General features: G+C 56.8%; 3 protein-coding genes across 3 annotated transcripts; all 3 read left to right on the top strand.

Annotated features, from left to right (window-relative positions):
- Nucleotides 1–821: 821 nt before the first annotated feature.
- On the top strand, nucleotides 822–2,459 carry BO95DRAFT_506727 (Zn(II)2Cys6 transcription factor domain-containing protein; the record flags this gene model as incomplete). Its single annotated transcript, XM_025591214.1, has 2 exons — nucleotides 822–1,055; nucleotides 1,110–2,459. The coding sequence occupies 2 exons, from the start codon at nucleotides 822–824 to the stop codon at nucleotides 2,457–2,459; spliced, it is 1,584 nt and encodes a 527-aa protein (XP_025446139.1).
- A 722-nt stretch (nucleotides 2,460–3,181) lies between these two features.
- On the top strand, nucleotides 3,182–4,647 carry BO95DRAFT_428403 (FAD binding domain protein; the record flags this gene model as incomplete). The annotated part of the gene is made up of 3 exons (XM_025584844.1): nucleotides 3,182–3,205; nucleotides 3,295–3,971; nucleotides 4,068–4,647. 3 exons carry the CDS (start codon nucleotides 3,182–3,184, stop codon nucleotides 4,645–4,647), a joined length of 1,281 nt encoding a protein of 426 aa, XP_025446138.1.
- Nucleotides 4,648–5,267: 620 nt separating this feature from the next.
- Nucleotides 5,268–13,538, top strand: BO95DRAFT_506721 (uncharacterized protein; the record flags this gene model as incomplete). The annotated part of the gene is made up of 2 exons (XM_025591213.1): nucleotides 5,268–6,302; nucleotides 6,385–13,538. The coding sequence occupies exons 1-2, from the start codon at nucleotides 5,651–5,653 to the stop codon at nucleotides 13,536–13,538; spliced, it is 7,806 nt and encodes a 2,601-aa protein (XP_025446137.1). The 5' UTR covers nucleotides 5,268–5,650.
- Nucleotides 13,539–17,590: the final 4,052 nt, after the last annotated feature.

Here is a 17,590-nt window from a genome sequence, read left to right as displayed (position 1 = left end):
GGTTAACTTATCGGGTCCAGAGCGGCTATTCCCCCTAAGTATATAGACTTATTGTTCATATAACCTGGGGCTGAAGAGTGAGACGTCTGTCTGCAGTATTGACATGACGAATCTAGATCGTTCGCTGGTGAGGGGTAATCTTAGTGCCTGGTCCGGATTGGCAGTAAAGCTTTTACGCATGGTTGGGTGGCTCGCTACTAATTCACCACCGGAGTCGGATTCAGATGGCTAGTGCTTATACTCTATATATTACTTGGCTGTTCTATCAGCAGTCAACACCATCACCACCGCCTCGCTCGCCACTGCCTACTGCCCACGCCCACTGCGAGGACAATTTGAAACGGATATAACGACGTATATGCATGATAAGCGAGCGACATGTCTCTGTCTCATCACCCTCTCCCCTCACTCTAGCCTTCTTGAGGGTTAGGGCAGGAATGCCCGAACCAGGGAGCATGATCCTGGCTCAAATCCATCCCGGTACCGGGATGGCTGACAGCCAATACGGCTCAAACAACAGAACACGAAGATAACTAAATGTGCGTATCAGGAAGGCGATAGGAGGACGTTGTAGTAAAAGCAGTCCATGTGGGCGGAGAAAGACTCTACCAATTCCTCCGGAAGCACTTCAGCCCCCCCTTCCCAGCATCCCCGCCCGCCCCATAGAAATCCCTCCCCGCCGCCCACTTTAATTTCCCCCTCTACGCAATCAGACAACGCTCAACAACAGCCATTGCAAATCTCGCCCTCTTTCTATACCTCAGTTTCCATTCAATTCTACACCGCGTTTTCAACGACTGTCACTGTCTCCAGTTACCACCATGAGCGACAGCAATCCCAGCCTCCGCGCCTCCTGTGAGCGCTGCCGCGCCCACAAGCTGCGCTGCGTGCCCTCGATCGCGGGCGACCCCACCGGGCCCTGTCAACGCTGCGCGAAGGCGAAGATCCCCCGGTCCTGCACCTACAGTCGACGACTGAAGACGGGTCGCAACAAACTGCGGGGAGGAGACGAGGACCCGCCCGAAGCGCAGTCGCAATCGCAGTCGCAGTCGCAGGTCCACTCGCACTCGCGCAAGTTGACGCGCACGGAACGGGAGGGCTTGACCCAGCCCCCACTGCCGGGGATGGGCACCTTTGTGCTCCCTCCATCTTCTTCATCTTCTTCTGCGCCCTCCTCCTCCTCGTGCTCGTCATCCTTGTCATCGCTGCCTTCGCCTTTGGAGTGTCCCGCCCTGCCCCTTGGGGCGACGGAGAAGAAAGACGGCAGCCTCTTCGCGGACACCGACGCGATGATCGTGGATTCGTTTCCATGGGGCGACGAGACTTCGGCCGCATTGATCGACCCACCGGACCTGTTGATGAGCACCGAGCACTTCTCGGCGCATCATTTGTCGGGTCTGGACGATGGGTTGGAAGCTCCCACCGCGAGCGCTGCGGACGAGTACATGGCGGGATTGTCGATGTACACCGACTGGGACAAGGTTCTGCTGTCTTTCGCACAGGGGGATGCGCTGATCAATGACTCGATGGAAGGAGGAAGAGCAATGCCGACGACAACGACAACTACAGCAACAGCAGCAACGAAAAACATGGCAGCTGCGACGACGGCGGGGCCCTCTCCCGCGGAGGACCACTTCACCACTCTGACCGGACTCCTGGCCAAGATGTCGCACTACGAAGCTCAGATTTCTCAAAGCTCTCGCGCCTCGTCAGCGTCCGTGTCGCAGGAATACCAGAAGCATGGCGGTGGTGATGCGCTTGACAACTACCCCATCGGCGATGCACTGTTCCTCTCGCGCGGCTTCTACAAAGTGGTCTCCGCCCACAGGGGGACGGAGGGGGGCGAGGCGGAAGACGAGGCGAACCGATTCGCAGCGTCGGCCACAGAGCCGTTACCCTCGACCAGTGCATTTGACATTCCTACCAAGCTCCTCACTCTCTCCTGCTATCTGGTTTTGACCCGCATTTATACCGCGATTTTCACCGACCTCTACGATCAGCTGTCCCAACTCTCGGCCATGCACTGCTCCTCGCATCCCACGCGACAGCCGTCGCTGGACCCCTTTCTGGAAGACGCGGACATGTACCTTGGCCTGCGGCTGGGGGAGCTCCAGCCCACGTGTGGGTGTGTTGACACCCCGGTGCGGGAGACGGCGACGCGGGCGCGCAAAGCGGTGGCCATCTTGCTGGGGTCGCTGGAGGAGACGGAGGCGGCTTTGGAGCTGCCCGATGGTGTGAGTATCCTTGCCAACCACAAAGGGGTCACTCGGGAATCTGGGACGGAGCGATCGATGGTGCATGTGGGGGAGGAGGACGGGGCGGGTGTCTCCCCGCAGGGCGCGATCATGGGGTTGACGAACGAGCACTTGTACCAGACGATGAGAAAGCAGGGAAGCCACCTGCGAAGCAAGATAGACGAGGTAGAGCATTTGCTGCGAGAGCTGCTGAATATGTATTGATATCCGCGATAGTCCTCGGTTGTTTGCGATCCTTCTTAGAACAATGTTAAGGCCATAGATAGTACATAGATTGTGAGCTTCCGATACGTACGCAACGCCTGCCATAAGCTTGATTACGGAGAACGGCCGCCCTGACCCTGCCCCGGATAGAGCATTGCTGCAGCGCAGTCATCTTCACAAACCACCCATGTGAACTGTTTGTGCATTCGTCAGACATGGGCAAAACGAAGGCTGCCCTAGTAATCCTGCAAGGCTCCACTCACCCAGTCAGATAGGGCTCCCTCCCGCTGACCCTAAACGGGACATTCGGAAATCCCGACCCGCCCTACGCCCGAAGGGGTATTGATTGCGTGCCCCAGGTGTCGACATCGGGGGAATCGAGGACTCGCCGACGGTCATGCAACCCTTCGGCTTGAATGGGGTTCTTTTCTCCGACCATGTGGGAGGAACCATGCGGGTGCATGCATGAAGGAAGTGCTGGGATGCTAATAAGACTCATGGCGTGTTGGGAGTTGATACCGATACCTGTGCGTTCATTCTTCATAATACTGCGCGCGTTTGCATTGATTTCTCCTGGTCGTTTGTTCGCCTTTTTTCTGCCTGCTGATCCAACTGCCCTAAGTGAACCTACCCATATTCCATACTTGAGCGACAGATTCCCTTGTCCACTTCTCGTCACCACCAGTTCCCCCCCTAGCCAGACACACACCAAGACAGAAACAATGGTCCCCGAATCCGTGATCATCGTGCGACCCCCGACCCCCAGCCCCTTACCCTACCCTACCCAACCTTACCCTCTTCTCCCCACCCAACCCCACTAACATCCAGTAAACAGATCGGCGGCTCCGTCGCAGGCCTGCTGCAAGGCCTCCAACTCAAACGGCAAGGCAGCAACGTAATCGTGCTGGAACAAGACCCGTCCAAGGACCGACACAGCCACGAGTCCGGCGTGTCGATCGGCCCCAGCGTCGTCGCGCTGCTGGACAAGTACGACGCGACGGGGCGGCCGGCGGCCATCCCGACGGAGTACCTGAGCGCGGCGTGGCGCCGCAAGCACCTGCGCGTCGCCAACACGCGCTGGCACCACCACATGAGCAACTGGGGCTGTCTGTACCTGATCCTGCGGGCCAACTTCGACGGGCTGGCGTCCGCCGCCGTGCCGCACCCGCCGGGGCCCAAGCCCGGCGACGGGACCGTGGACTACCGGCCGGGCAAGCAGGTGACGGGCGTCCGGTACGATCGGGCCGCCGACGGGGGCAAAGGGCTGGTGGAGGTGGAGTACGTGGACGTCACGACGGGGGCGACGGAGACGGCGCGCGCGGGGATGGTGCTCGCGGCGGACGGGGTGCATTCGACGGTGCGCCGGCTGCTGCAGGTGCCCACGCGCAAGGAGTACGCCGGCTACATCGGGTGGCGCGGCACGGTGCCGGAGAAGTTGCTGTCGGCCGGCACGGTGGAGTACTTTGAGAATCGCCTGAATTTTACGCTGTTGCGCGGGACGTATTTCATTAGGTTCGTTGGTTCCTTTCCTTTCCCTTGGGCAAACGGACTCGGGGTGAACCGAAGGGGAGGGAAGATACGGTGTGAATGCTAACCGTGGGTAACAAGCTACTTCATCCCCACCGAACAGGGCCACGTCGAACCCGGCAAACGCCTCCTCAACTGGGTCTGGTACTACTTCCTACCGGAAGGGTCCCCCGAGATGGCCAAGATCTTCACCGACATCCACGGCAAGGTCCACCCCAACACCGTGCCGCAGGGGCTGGTCGACCCGGAGGTCTGGCGCGCGCAGCTGGCCGCCCACCTGCCCAAGATGACCGCCCCGCTCGCCGAGGTGGTCTCGCTCACCCCCCGCGTGTTCGTGACCAAGGTCGGCGAGGCCCAGTGCTCCACGGCCAGCTTCTTCGACGATCGGCTCGTGCTCGTGGGCGATGCCTTCACGGGTTTCCGCTCCCATCTCGGCAAGGCCTCGGAGCAGGCCGCCCAGCATGCCCTGCAGATGGACCGCGTGTGGCGCGGGGAGATCACCCAGCGCGAGCGGGACCGCGAGGCCCGCTTCTATGCCGAGCGCTTGATTCTGCTGAATCGGTTGATTGGGTTCATGGGGCTGGGGCTGTGGTGGACGGTGCTCAAGACCGGGGTCGCGTATTTGTGGGTGGTTCTGGGGTATAAGCTGGGTTTTGCTTGATTTCTGGGGTCTTTGGTTGGGATAACTGAGATATAGGTTGAGTGGAGTATGATATTCTCAATTTCAGTTCTGCCTTGTGCTTTACTTTCTGCATGTGTAGGGGTTGAGCTGGTAGCCCTTCCCTGTGGAATAAATCTCTATGGTAACGAAACTATATGACTCCCAAGATATTGAGGAAATCAAAAAGGCAGTATCTGTCTACATCCATCAGTCGTGCTATGCTGTATACCTCAGACCATCACAGTTCAATCACTATCATTCACATCAAACACATAAACCGAACAATAGACCAGAAAGCCCTCTCCAACAACCCCCCTTACAAGCCCATGAGCGCCATGAACCGTACAAGATGTCCCAAAATCATCGATCACCATGTGGCAAACATAACCCGTACAAATGGAATGCAGGAAGTAGACACATCGCAAGCAACAAAAGCAAGCATAATCAACGTGCATCCCACAACGATAACCCCCGGGGCCCCATTCGGCACGCAAGACCCAAAACCCCAAGCACGCCCCGAACCCATTCCTCCGAACGACTACAGCCATGGCTAGGGCTCTTCCGAGGGTGGTAGAAATTGGGTTCGGGGCATCCTGCAGTGCGCCACCACTGCCACCACACCCTCGATTCATCTTTCCCCCATCCGGCATAGACTGCCTGCTCCATTTCTCCGCCTCGGATTTGTCGTGCATTGCATCTCTCCGATCTGCCCTCCTGTCCGTGCTCGCAAATCTTCGCATGCGACAAGGCAACAGGATGGGATAAGCAGGAAACACAACGGATCATCCTCATGCGTGTCCCGAGTAAATCGGTCTAATGCTTCCACCACAAGGATATATGTAGACCCCATCAGGTCCAGCGGTTACACAGCAACCAGAATCAACTTCTCCCTGTCCCAGACCAGTATACTCAACTTAACATTCTTCAGACATTTCCACCTTTCTCGCTGGGTCCAACACGATACCAACGCAATAGACACGATACCCCCATAGACATAGACACAATGGTCGAACCCATCGCAGTAATCGGATACGGCTTCCGCTTCCCGGGGGGAGCCGACACGCCCTCGAAGCTCTGGTCTCTTCTGCGCGACCCCACCGACCTGAGCAGCAAACCCCCGGCCTCCAGATTCGACGTCGACCTGTTCTACCACCCCGTCGGTACCCACCACGGCACCACCAACGCCCCCAAGTCCTACTGGCTGGCCGAGTCGGAAGGCTCGAGCGCAGGCAGCAGCCCCGTCGCCCAGTTTGATGCCGGCTTCTTCAATATCCAGGCCGCCGAGGCTGACGCCATGGACCCGCAGCAGCGGTTGCTGATGGAGGCCGTCTACGACGGGCTGTGCGCGGCCGGCCAGCCCATGGAGGACCTGCGTGGGTCGGATACCGCCGTATACGTGGGGCTGATGTCGGATGACTGGAGTACGATGCTAACGCGCGACTGGGAGACCCTGCCGCGCTACACGGCCACGGGCCTGGAGCGTGGCATCGTCGCCAACCGCCTGTCCTACTTCTTCGGGTGGCATGGTCCCAGCATGACCATCGATACGGCCTGCTCGAGCAGTCTGGTCGCCCTCGACTTGGCGGTGCAGGCCCTGCGCAGTGGGAAGTCCAAGGTTGCCGTGGCGGCGGGCACGAATTTGATCCTCAGTCCAGGTAAGAGGTTCTGGTCACTCACTGAAAGGGATTTTACCCACAAATGTAGAATGTCGCTGACCTAGACAACCGTCGTAACCAGCAATGTACATCTCCGAGAGTAATTTGGGGATGCTTTCTCCCAACGGTCGCTGCGCCATGTGGGATGTCGCCGCCGACGGGTACGCGCGCGGCGAAGGTGTTGCGGCCGTGTTGGTGAAGACCCTGTCGCAGGCGCTGGCGGACAACGACCCCATCCAGTGCATTATCCGCGAAACCGCCGTCAACCAAGACGGCCGCACCGCCGGTCTGACCGTGCCCAGCAATATCGCGCAGGCGGCCTTGATCCGCGAATGCTACGCGCGCGCGGGCCTCGACCCCATCCGCAACATCAACGATCGGCCGCAGTTCTTCCATGCCCACGGCACGGGCACGCAGGCGGGTGACCCGCAAGAGGCTGAGGCGATTTCGAACGCCCTCTTCCCAACCGGGGTCGTCTCCACCGAGGAGAAACTGGTTGTGGGATCCATCAAGACGGTCATCGGTCACACAGAGGGCACGGCGGGTCTCGCCAGTCTGATCGGCACGGCATTGGCCCTGAAGAACCACACCATGCCGCCGAACTTGCACTTCGAGGACCTCAGCCCCAAGGTCGCGCCATATTTCAAGCACCTTGAGATTCTGACTGCGCAAAAGCCGTGGATTGTCGCGGAGGGCCAGGTACGAAGAGCGAGCGTCAATAGTTTCGGCTTCGGCGGCACGAATGCCCACTGCATTCTAGAAGAGTACATTGCCCCAGACAGGACGGAAGGATCCGAGGGTGACAGCCAGCTATACACCCCGCTGGTGTTCTCAGCTGCTGCAGAGAAGCCTCTGCGCGAGATGCTGGCACAACACCTCGAGTTCCTCAAGACGAACCCTGAAATCTCCTTGGCTGATGTCGCCTACACGCTGCAAGTCCGACGATCGACGCTGCCTTACCGGAAAGCGGTGTCAGCAACGACACTCGACGACGCAATCAGCGCCTTGGAAGAGCTTGTCTCAAGCACAGACACGGCTCTGAGTCCGCGCTTCAGTTCACCGGCCGCCCCCAGAATTCTTGGCATCTTCACCGGACAGGGAGCGCAATGGCCCAGAATGGGCGCGCGGCTGCTCGAAACCTCGCGCTTCGCCACCGAACGTCTCGCCCTGCTCGATCGTGCACTGCAGAGCCTTCCCGACCCAGCAGACCGTCCCGCGTGGACCCTGGCTGACCAGCTCCTGGCCAGCGCGGAGACTTCGCGGATCGCAGAGGCGGCTCTCTCTCAGCCGCTGTGCACGGCCGTCCAAATCCTGCTGGTAGACATCCTGCGCGCTGCGGGTATCACCTTTGCGGCTGTTGTGGGGCACTCCTCTGGCGAGATTGGCGCCGCCTACGCCGCCGGGCTCCTGTCTGACGTCGACGCCATCCGGATTGCCTACTATCGTGGTGTGCATGCCAAGCGCGCTGCCAGTCCCAACCTCCATGCGCCCCGCGGAGGTATGATGGCTGTCGGCGCAGACAAGGAGACCGCCCAAGCACTCTGCTCTACGCCTCAATTCTATGGTCGTCTGCAGCTTGCTGCTGTCAACTCGCCCTCTAGTGTCACATTGAGTGGTGATGTTGATGCAGTCGAGGAGGCTGAGGCTCTGCTCAAGGCTCAAGGCACATTTGCTCGCAAGCTGAAAGTGGACACTGCCTACCACAGCGCTCACATGGCCGCCTGTGCTGGACCCTATCTGGCTTCCCTGGATGGATGCGGAGTTCAGGCCACTGCAACTCCGAACAGTTCGACAGTCTGGTATTCCAGTGTTTTCGAGGGCCAACCCATGAACTCTACGAATCTGACGAATCAGTACTGGGTGGACAACATGTGCAAAGCCGTTCTCTTTGCTGGTGCGCTCAGCGAGGCCCAGGACGCAACGGGACAATTCGACCTGGCCATCGAGGTTGGCCCACACCCAGCGCTCAAGGGACCCGCCACGGCCACGATTGCCACTACGCCCTACACGGGTCTGTTGGCGCGAGGCCAGGACGACGTTGTACAGCTCAACACCGCTCTTGGCGCTGTATGGACGCAGCTGGGTACCGGTAACACTAAGCTCGCAGCCGTCGAGTCGCTCCTTTCTGGCAGCGGCCGCAGTCCGGTCGTCATCGACGATCTCCCGTCGTATCCCTTTGACCACTCCAAGGCACACTGGACAGACAGTCGGGTGGCCAACCATTTCAAGCATCGGCAACCGACCCATAAGCCCAACCCTCTGCTGGGTACGCCCATCACGGAAGCCTTGACTCCGGGTGAGGTGCAGTGGCGCAACTTCCTGCAGCCCCGCGACCTGCCCTGGCTCAACGGCCATCAGCTGCAGGGCCAGACCGTCTTCCCGGCCATGGGATACGTCAGCATGGCCGTCGAGGCGCTTTCCCGACTGGCACAGGAGAGTACTGGTGGCGACAGCACCCTTGGAGTGATCAGCGTGCGCGACGTCCAGATCCCCCGTGCTGTCACCCTGGACGATGACGATTCCAGCGTCGAGGTCATCTTCAGCCTCTCGGCCATCGAGCGGTCCGCGACAAACGTCACCGCACGGTGGGCCTGCTACTCAGTGACGAACGGCAGTACTCTGGTGTTGAACGCCCAGGGCCGAGTAGAAGGAGAGCTCTGTGCTCAGGCTGCCGATACCCTTGACTCGGGTGCAGCCAAAAATACCTACCAGCTCGTCCCGATCACAGAGGAACACTTTTACGCGAATCTCTCCCGCGTCGGATACGGCTACAGCGGACACTTCCGGGGGCTGAGCGACATTTGCCGGAAGCCCGGATACAGCACTGGCACTTTGACGGACCACGCCGGTTCGGGCTGGGAAGATGACCTCCTTGTCCACCCTGGCACCCTGGACTCAGCTCTGCAGAGCATTTTTGCTGCATGGTCGTACCCCGGAGATACGCAACTCTGGTCGCTGCACGTCCCGGTATCCATCGGCGCGGTCACCATCAACCCGTATTTCACCCAAGCGGGAGCCGGTGGACGGCCCGAGCGACTGGAGTTCGAGGCGAGTATCACCAAAAAGGAGCCCACTCAGATCGTAGGGGAACTGACGTTGCGCCACAACGTCGAGGGATCTGTGCCTGCCGTAGTCGTGCAGGTGGAGGGTGCAACTCTTGTCCCATTCTCGCCAGCCACCTCGCGCGACGACCTTCCGATGTTCTCCCAATTCCAGTATGGACTCGCCACCCCCGATGGCCTTCTCGCCGCTGAGGGCGAGACGCTCACCGACGTTGAAGTCCAAATGTATCAGGATGTGGACCGCATCTCCTACTGGTATCTTCGCGAGGCCGCCGCCGCCATTCCTGCCACCGAGCGCGATGGCCTCCTACCCCACTACCAGAAATACCTGGGCTGGTGTGACCGGATGGTGGAGATGGTGTCTCGAGGCGCCCACCCAAAGGTCTCAGCTAGCCGCAACGAGGATACTCGAGAGCAGATCGCCGAGTTGTGCGCCCGGTATGCCGACCGGAAGGACTTCCGTTTCGTCGAGGTAGTGGGCGAGAACCTGGTTCCCGTGCTGCGGGCGGGAACCTCCATGCTGGAGCACATGAACCAGGATGGTCTTCTGCGGGCATTCTATGCGGAAGACGCCATCTGCTCTGGGCCAACCGGTCGCTGGCTCTCGCGCATCGTAGCTCAAATCTCGCACCGCTTCCCCGGGGTGCACATTCTCGAGGTGGGTGCCGGCACTGGTGCCACGACCTCGGCGGTGCTCGATGCCGTGCAGGGCAGCTATGGCTCTTATACCTTCACGGATATCTCCAGTGGATTCTTCTTGGCGGCGGAGGACCGCTTCGGGCCCGATGCTGCTCGCATGCGCTACCAGACCTTTGATATGGAGCGGTCTCCCTCCACCCAGGGCTTCGAGGAGGAGACATACGATGTCATCGTGGCGGTCAACGTTCTCCACGTCTCGGGCGATATCCAGGCTTCGCTATCCAACGTGCGCCGTCTTCTGCGGCCGGGAGGTTTCCTGGTGGTCGCTGAGCTGACCTCGACGGACTTGCTCTTCAGCGGCATGACGGTCGGCACACTGCCCGGATGGTGGATTGGCGCGGACACCGGCCGGCCATGGGGTCCCTTGTTCACACTGAGTCAATGGGATGCAGCACTGCAGGCGTCCGGGTTTGGCGGTATCGATACCGTCAGCCCGGATATCAGCGCCTCATTGCCCATGACGGTCTTTGTGGCACAAGCCGTTGACGATCGCGTCGCTCTCCTGCGGAACCCGCTCAGCGTGGCCGTTCATCCCGAAGGGATCCGGACTGATGCCCTGGCAATTGTCGGAGGAACGACCTGGCCGGTGCACAAACTTGGCCGGGACGTTGCCCAAGTCCTGGGGCCGCGGTTCGGGCGCACCGAGTTCTTCCCCACGCTGTCCGACCTGGCTAGGTCAGACTTGACGCCGTCCAAGTTCTCTGTGCCCGGATCGCTCACGATCCTCGTCCTCACCGATCTCGATCGCCCGTATCTCGATGATGTGACGCAGGACAAGCTTTCGGCTCTGCAGACCTGCACCAGCACGGCGGGTACATTCCTCTGGGTCACCGCCGGCGCGCGCGACCAGACCCCAGCCAGCTACATGATGCTGGGCATTTTCCGCACCATCCAGAACGAGCATCCAGATCTGAACAGTCAGTTGTTCGATCTCGAGACCGGCATCCAGGCGGGAACTGCCAACATCCTTGCCGAGGCCCTTTTGCGTCAGCAGGCGCTTTACAGCTGGAAAGCCAGCGAACCGGATGCCTCGCTGCTGTGGACCATGGAGCCCGAGGTCTATTCCAGCAGCACAGGCAAGCTCTATATCACGAGACTGCGAGCCGATCAGGCGAAGAACAACCGTTACAACGCCCTCCGCCGCTCCATCAAAGCCACAGTGTCGCCCGCAACCGAACGATTGGCGCTGGTAAGCGTGGAAGACGGAGATGCTGAGGCACTGGCGCTGCAGGTCCCCTCGCCATTGCGCTGGTCGCCGCCGCTCGACGAGCCAGCACGCTCGCTCCGGATCACACATTCCTTGCTGCAAAGTGTGGCTGCGTGCACGGGAGACTTTGTTCGGCCGTGTATCGGAAAGGACATCGACACCCAAGAGACGGTCTTCGCATTGGCTGCATCAAATGAGTCGGTGGTCACAGTACCTCGTTCTCAATGTGTACTGGTGGAGGAAAATGCGCATGGGGAGCCAGCACTGGCCTCCCGCCTGGTGTCACTGGCTGCGCAGCTCATCGCTCAGCGCATCCTGTCGATCGCTCTTCCCGGGTCCACTGGCTTGATTCATTCGGCCGATGCTACGCTTCAAGCAGCACTGACAGCGCAAGCAGAGGCGAGGAATGTCGCTCTCGTCTTTACTGACACCGCAACTGATAGTCAAGATACGTCAACCATCCATCTGGATCCCCGTCTGTCCCAGTCGGCGGTCAAGAGCCTACTTCCTAAAGCTCCTGGCTTCGCGGTGCTGTTCTCCAACGGCAAGGCAATGCATCAGACCATCCTGCAGCATCTGCCTGCCTCCTGCTTGGTACTCAACGAACAGACCTTAATAAGTCACGCCGTTACCGAAAGCGAGCTCAACGCTTCTTCGAGCATTGCTCAACAGTTCCAGACGGCCTACAAGGCTGCCTCATGCTCTACTGCAGCTTCGCTTCCGCCTCTTATCGCTTTAGACAAAGTGCAGGACCACTCAGTTCTCGGAGAAGCCCTGAGCGTCATCGACTGGACTGCCAGCTCAACAGTGACGGCGACCGTCCAGCCCATCACCTCCGGCCGCCTCTTCCGTCCCGACCGCACCTACCTCTTCATCGGAATGGCCGGAGAGCTCGGCCAGTCACTGGCAGGCTGGCTCATTGCACACGGCGCCCGCTACGTAGTCCTCACCAGCCGCACGCCGAAGGTCTCCCCGCAATTCATCCAGGAGATGGCCACGCAATACCAGGCGGTCGTCCGCGCGGTATCCCTTGACATCACCAGCCAACACTCCCTTCTCTCCGTTCACGCCGCCCTGACCGCGACCCTGCCCCCGATCGCCGGCGTCATCAACGGCGCCATGATCCTCTCCGACGAGCTGTTCGCCCGCATGAGCTACGAGCAATTCACGCGCGTGCTCGCTCCCAAAGTCCGGGGCACGCAGCTCCTGGACGAACTCTTCCGGTCCCCGGACCTGGACTTCTTCGTGGTGGCCTCCAGTATCGCGGCGGTGATCGGCTGGACGGGCCAGAGCAACTACTCCGCGGCGAACGAGTACATGATCTCGCTGATGCACCAGCGGCGCCGCAAGCACGGCCTGCCCGGGTCGGCGATGAGTATCCCCGCGGTGCTCGGCGTGGGGTACGCCGCCCACTCCGACACCTTCGATTTCGACTACTTTGCTTCCCTGGGGTATATCAATATCAGCGAGGAGGATCTGCAGGTGCTGTTCGCGGAGGCGATCCTGTCGGGTCGGCCGGCTGTTAATGAGGAGGAGGATCGCCTCGCGGCGTCGGCGCAGGTGGTCACCGGGGTCAATACGCGGGTTCCTTCGGAGGAGGAGCTGGTTCCCGAGGGACGCAGGCGCGATGTGAAGTTCTCGCACTTGGTGCGCCGCGACGAGGGCAGTGTTGGACCTGGTGGTGGGGATGCTGGTGCGGCGGCTTCGGAGCCCATCAAGGTGCGGCTGCAGCGGGTGTTGGAGTCGCCTGCTGAGGCGTCTGTGATGGTCAAGGAGGCGTTCGTCGCGCATCTCAAGCGGTTGCTGCGCATCCCGGCGGCGGAGGCGGTCGATGAGGCGGTGCCGCTGGTGGATCGCGGGGTGGATTCGCTGGTGGCGGTGGATATCCGGGCGTGGTTCACCAAGGAGCTGCAGGCGGATATTCCGACGTTGAAGATCTTGAATGGGGGGTCTGTGGGTGATCTGGTGCGCGATGCGGTTGAGCAAGTGGCTGTGCGGGCCAAGAAGGTGGAAGAGAAGGTAGAGGAGAAGGTGGTAGTGAAGGTTGAAGTCAAGGTGGAGGAAGAAGTGAAGGACGAAGAGGAAGAAGAGGAGTCGGTGACTAAGACCAGTCCACTGCCCACTCTGACGGCCAACAGCAGCTCGGGCAGTCCCTTGTCTACCCCGGCTGCGTCCGATCTCGAGTCGGTCGAGTATCTGGCAGGCGCCAAGGAGGATCTGGGATTCCGCGTCAAGGAGCGCATTTTGGAGGTCTCTCTCGATGCTTAGTTGATTTGTTGATTCTGTTTCTTTTTATGATACTCTGTGCTTGGGTTGTTTTGAATGTTCGTGCATTGTGATGGCGTTGTCCGATCGGTTGTAGAACAGAATCTCAATCTTCTATATGATTTGCTTATGGATGGATTCCACTCTTCTGTAAGCAAGGTGTATCTTAGGGTCGAATGAACCAAGCTTGGGGTAAGTTCTCGACTCCCAAGAATGGTCAAAGTCCCGTAGTATAGTGTAGCTAATCTCACTTCTGCTGCAGGCCTGTAAGCCTACGTGATACTCTGCCGACAGTTGACTACCAATCTGTGTATACCCCATGTGCCGGAATATGATGGGGTTCAATAATTGTCGCACTCCATTGTATACTAGTATACATTCAGCCTTCAAGCAGCAACAAGCAGCAAAAACAGCAGCAAGAGCAACATGGACAACCAATACTAAAGCCTAGAACAAAGGCCACAAGCAATCGGCCCGAAGACCAACTAAAGGCAGTCGAAAGAATAAGAACAAACTGACCACCGAGGCTCGAACAGGACAGAGATAGCCATCCGCGCAACGCCCCTTGGGGTTACGCCCAACCTTGTAGAGGTCGTTGGCCAATCCTTTCAGCCACTCTTGTCCGGACCCCACGGAGAATGCTCCGCGGCCACAATCCAACTGAGAAGATTCCAAATCAGCCCCTTCTGCCCCGAGTTCCGTCGGTAGGGAGTTATGAGTACTACCAGAAGGTGTTGGCATATGTTATGACTATACCAATTGTCTCTTTGTGGTATATCCGTGGTGGCACCAAAACAGCCAACCCTGCTTTTCCTCTCTCGATTCTTCAGTTCCAACTGGAACGGATCCGGGACTGGACCGCGATAGCTGGGCAAGTTTCATCTCGCGGGAATGATGATCTTTGGGAATCCGGTGCTAGCGTATCACGGCGCGTAGGATCCTGTCAATCCTCCTGACTCTCGCCAGAGCCTCGTTCTATTCTCGGCTTTTGATGTGTAGCGCGAGTCCTAAAGAAGCCGAAGGAGTTAAGTCAAACTCTGTGCATGCGACTATCTTCTCGCTGAAGGAAATCATCTGTCTCGTACCCTTCATGTCGTTGAATCTTCTCTTGACAAAAAAGCCGTCTCCATCAGGTTCTTTGGTGAATATGTAGGATTGAAAATCGTTTGGCCGTGCTGGGAGGAAATTTGATGGCTTGATAGAGGCAAATTGACAAGGAAAGGTTTCTCGACTCAGAAGAAATGGTTTCGTGGTTGCTGTTCTACTCTCTATCTCTACTTGGTCATTGAGGTGGTCAGAGGTGAATGACATCGACTCCTCAATTCCAAGGATTCAAGGAAGGAGCGGCCGCTATGAATGCCGCAGAGACCATGTGGATACCTGCGGATCTGGATGTTCAATAACCACTTATCCAGTTACAATATAATTGAATGCTGTTACTAGTGAGCTCTTTACATTTCTACTCCCGTGAATGTAGTGCGAATGAGGTAAGCATCGCTTGCGTGGCTTCCAACATCAGAACATATATCCACACTTCTCATAACCAGATCCCTTACGCTTTGGAATCAACAACCTTTTCTCTTCGACCTCTCTTGATCAGACCTATCGAAATGTGATCCTTACTTCACTTCGAATAATGAACCTTTCCTTTCCCTATTATCCTGAGCAGACTCACCACTATCCCTAAAAGAAAATCGTCGCAAGATCTCGAATCCAATCAAGGAACTACGGTCGCTCATGGCCTCAGTCAAAGCCGCAATCTTGTTGATAACGGATTCAACAACGATGAATAACAGGAGGACAGCCCTCAGCAGAACAGTCGTCCAGGAGATGAGTATTGCTCGGTTTCCTTCGGCAGTCTTGACATCAATGATGTACGCTTTTACTTTCGGATAGCCGAAGATCCATCCATGATGAATTGGAATGCTGATCACATAATGTTTTCCACAAGTCCTGGTAAGCTTTACTCACTCCAAGGATACGTCCCGGAGACTGACTCAAAGAATCAAAGACATAGAGCTACAAGAATTGGCACTCGATACCAAAGACAGCCGGGGGGAACATGATGCTCAAGTTCTGGCGCCTTTCAGTCGACCCGCTATACACGACGATTCATCAGCCTCGCGGAACTATCTCATGACCGTATCACAGTGCCATACTTGCTCTTACGCGCGCTGGCTTTGATAAAGACGACTTTCGCGATTGGCCCTAAAGAGCCATCAAAATGCCTCCGAAGCACAGTCGAAGGATCGCAAATCCCTTCAAAGAGTTGCATTCTGGTATCGAGATGATAAAGGCGACTTTTTCGTCCAGAACTAGGACAACGACAACGGCTAACATCGAAGAGATAATCTCCCCGGGCAAGACAGGAAAAGCCAGGGTTGGCTGTTTCGGTACCGTCACTGACGGTAACTAATTTGACTTCGTCCTATTGGACGAATCACAAAAGGTACTGTACCGCTATCCATTAATAGCTAAGTTATACCGGGTAGTCATAGTATCTGCTGACAAGCTCACTACTCTGTAGTACTCGATCATAACGTATAGATGGAATGCAGGGCAGAAAGAGCTCATCTGGAATACTTTAAACTGGATGGTAGCGATGGCAGCTAAGCAATCCCCTTAGGGATCGGATGTCATGGATGAGTAATTAGAAGTATACATTAAACCAATCTCTGTTCTACAAGCAATCAGATGAATAGTTTAAGCGATTTTACAACTCAGGGATGGACGATGTGAATCGTTATCATGAAATCTTGATGGCTGGTTGGTTCAACTACTGTGGATCCTCGCCATAAAGTTATAACGAGCCTTTTGAGCCGGGGAATTCCGCCCCCAAATACCAAATTCGTTGTTTTCGCCATATAGTGAAATTCGTAGGTCAAGACCATTCCTACATACAGAATTCGCTATATAGCGGAAGAGTTATACTTGAATAAGTAAGGATTTATATCTATTTAGAACGATAAGATCCTATAGATCACGTGGTTGGTTTTTTCAAAGATCAGTCTCGGAAAAAATGTATATACTATCTACACCAAATCGATATTAAAAACCTAGATTCGCTACAGCAAAATCCTCGTTGTAACGAACTGGTCGGCCTTTCCCAATTGATTCGTTATAGGGAGGATCCACAGTAGCTAAGTTCCTGAGGTGAGCAACTCGCTTGGTGAACCGCCTAGTCACGTGGCTAGGTTACTCGGGAACACCGACACAAAGCAGTACTAGGCTAAATACTAACCTGGACACAAATTTTTCCAGATGGCAGAAAACAAACTCGCAACAGCTGGGGGAGGGGTTTAATAGGTAGAGCAAGAGAAATACATGCTTATTGCGATTATCAAAGATCAAAGCTCTGTGAGCCTTCTCGAAAGTCTATAACTTGCTATACAGTATATACGGGCTATTACGTAGCCTTCTATATACTTATCACAGGCTCAGTGCTTCTTCTCTTCTTGGCCGCGTTCATTTCCAGGCCCTTAGCTGTTGACCACGCTGCTATTGACGATTTGATAATTGGTACACTTTCAGGGCAAGCTTGATTTCCATCGAGAGTTCATGTAGCAGTATCAGTAGCATGGAACAAAGGAAGATTGTTGTACAGAGTAGATTGGACCCTTGTTGCAACAAAACTTTTCAATTTACAACGTATATGCTATACTGTGTACCTACCTAGCACATACGACCACAGGGTGTGGAAAACAGGGCTTCCCGTCCGCTCAGCCGTACTTAAGCCACACGCCGGGAGGTTAGTAGTTGGGTGGGTGACCACCAGCGAATCCCTTCTGTTGTATGTTTTTGTCTTTTTACTAACTCTTACCACACCCCCCGAAAGCATCCTAGTAACAGACAGGTATAAGTCATGGAAACAGACCTGGCGATACAGGTCGGGCTGGATTGTGCAAAAATCATCTAACCACCCTCATTCCCTCTTCTACTTTGTTTTTTCCAAGCCCTCTACCCGCAAAGCTCTGTTTTGCATGTACAGTATGCTTTCCCCTGCCTATGCAGCCATCAAGTCACCACTACCATCATCACTAACCCTTTCCCGAAAT

The sequence above is a fragment of the Aspergillus brunneoviolaceus genome (genome assembly GCF_003184695.1).
Source record: "Aspergillus brunneoviolaceus CBS 621.78 unplaced genomic scaffold BO95scaffold_8, whole genome shotgun sequence".
Classification (NCBI taxonomy): domain Eukaryota; kingdom Fungi; phylum Ascomycota; class Eurotiomycetes; order Eurotiales; family Aspergillaceae; genus Aspergillus; species Aspergillus brunneoviolaceus.
The sequence above is the reverse complement of the archived record's forward strand: the minus strand, read 5'-3'. Positions and strand labels throughout refer to the sequence as shown.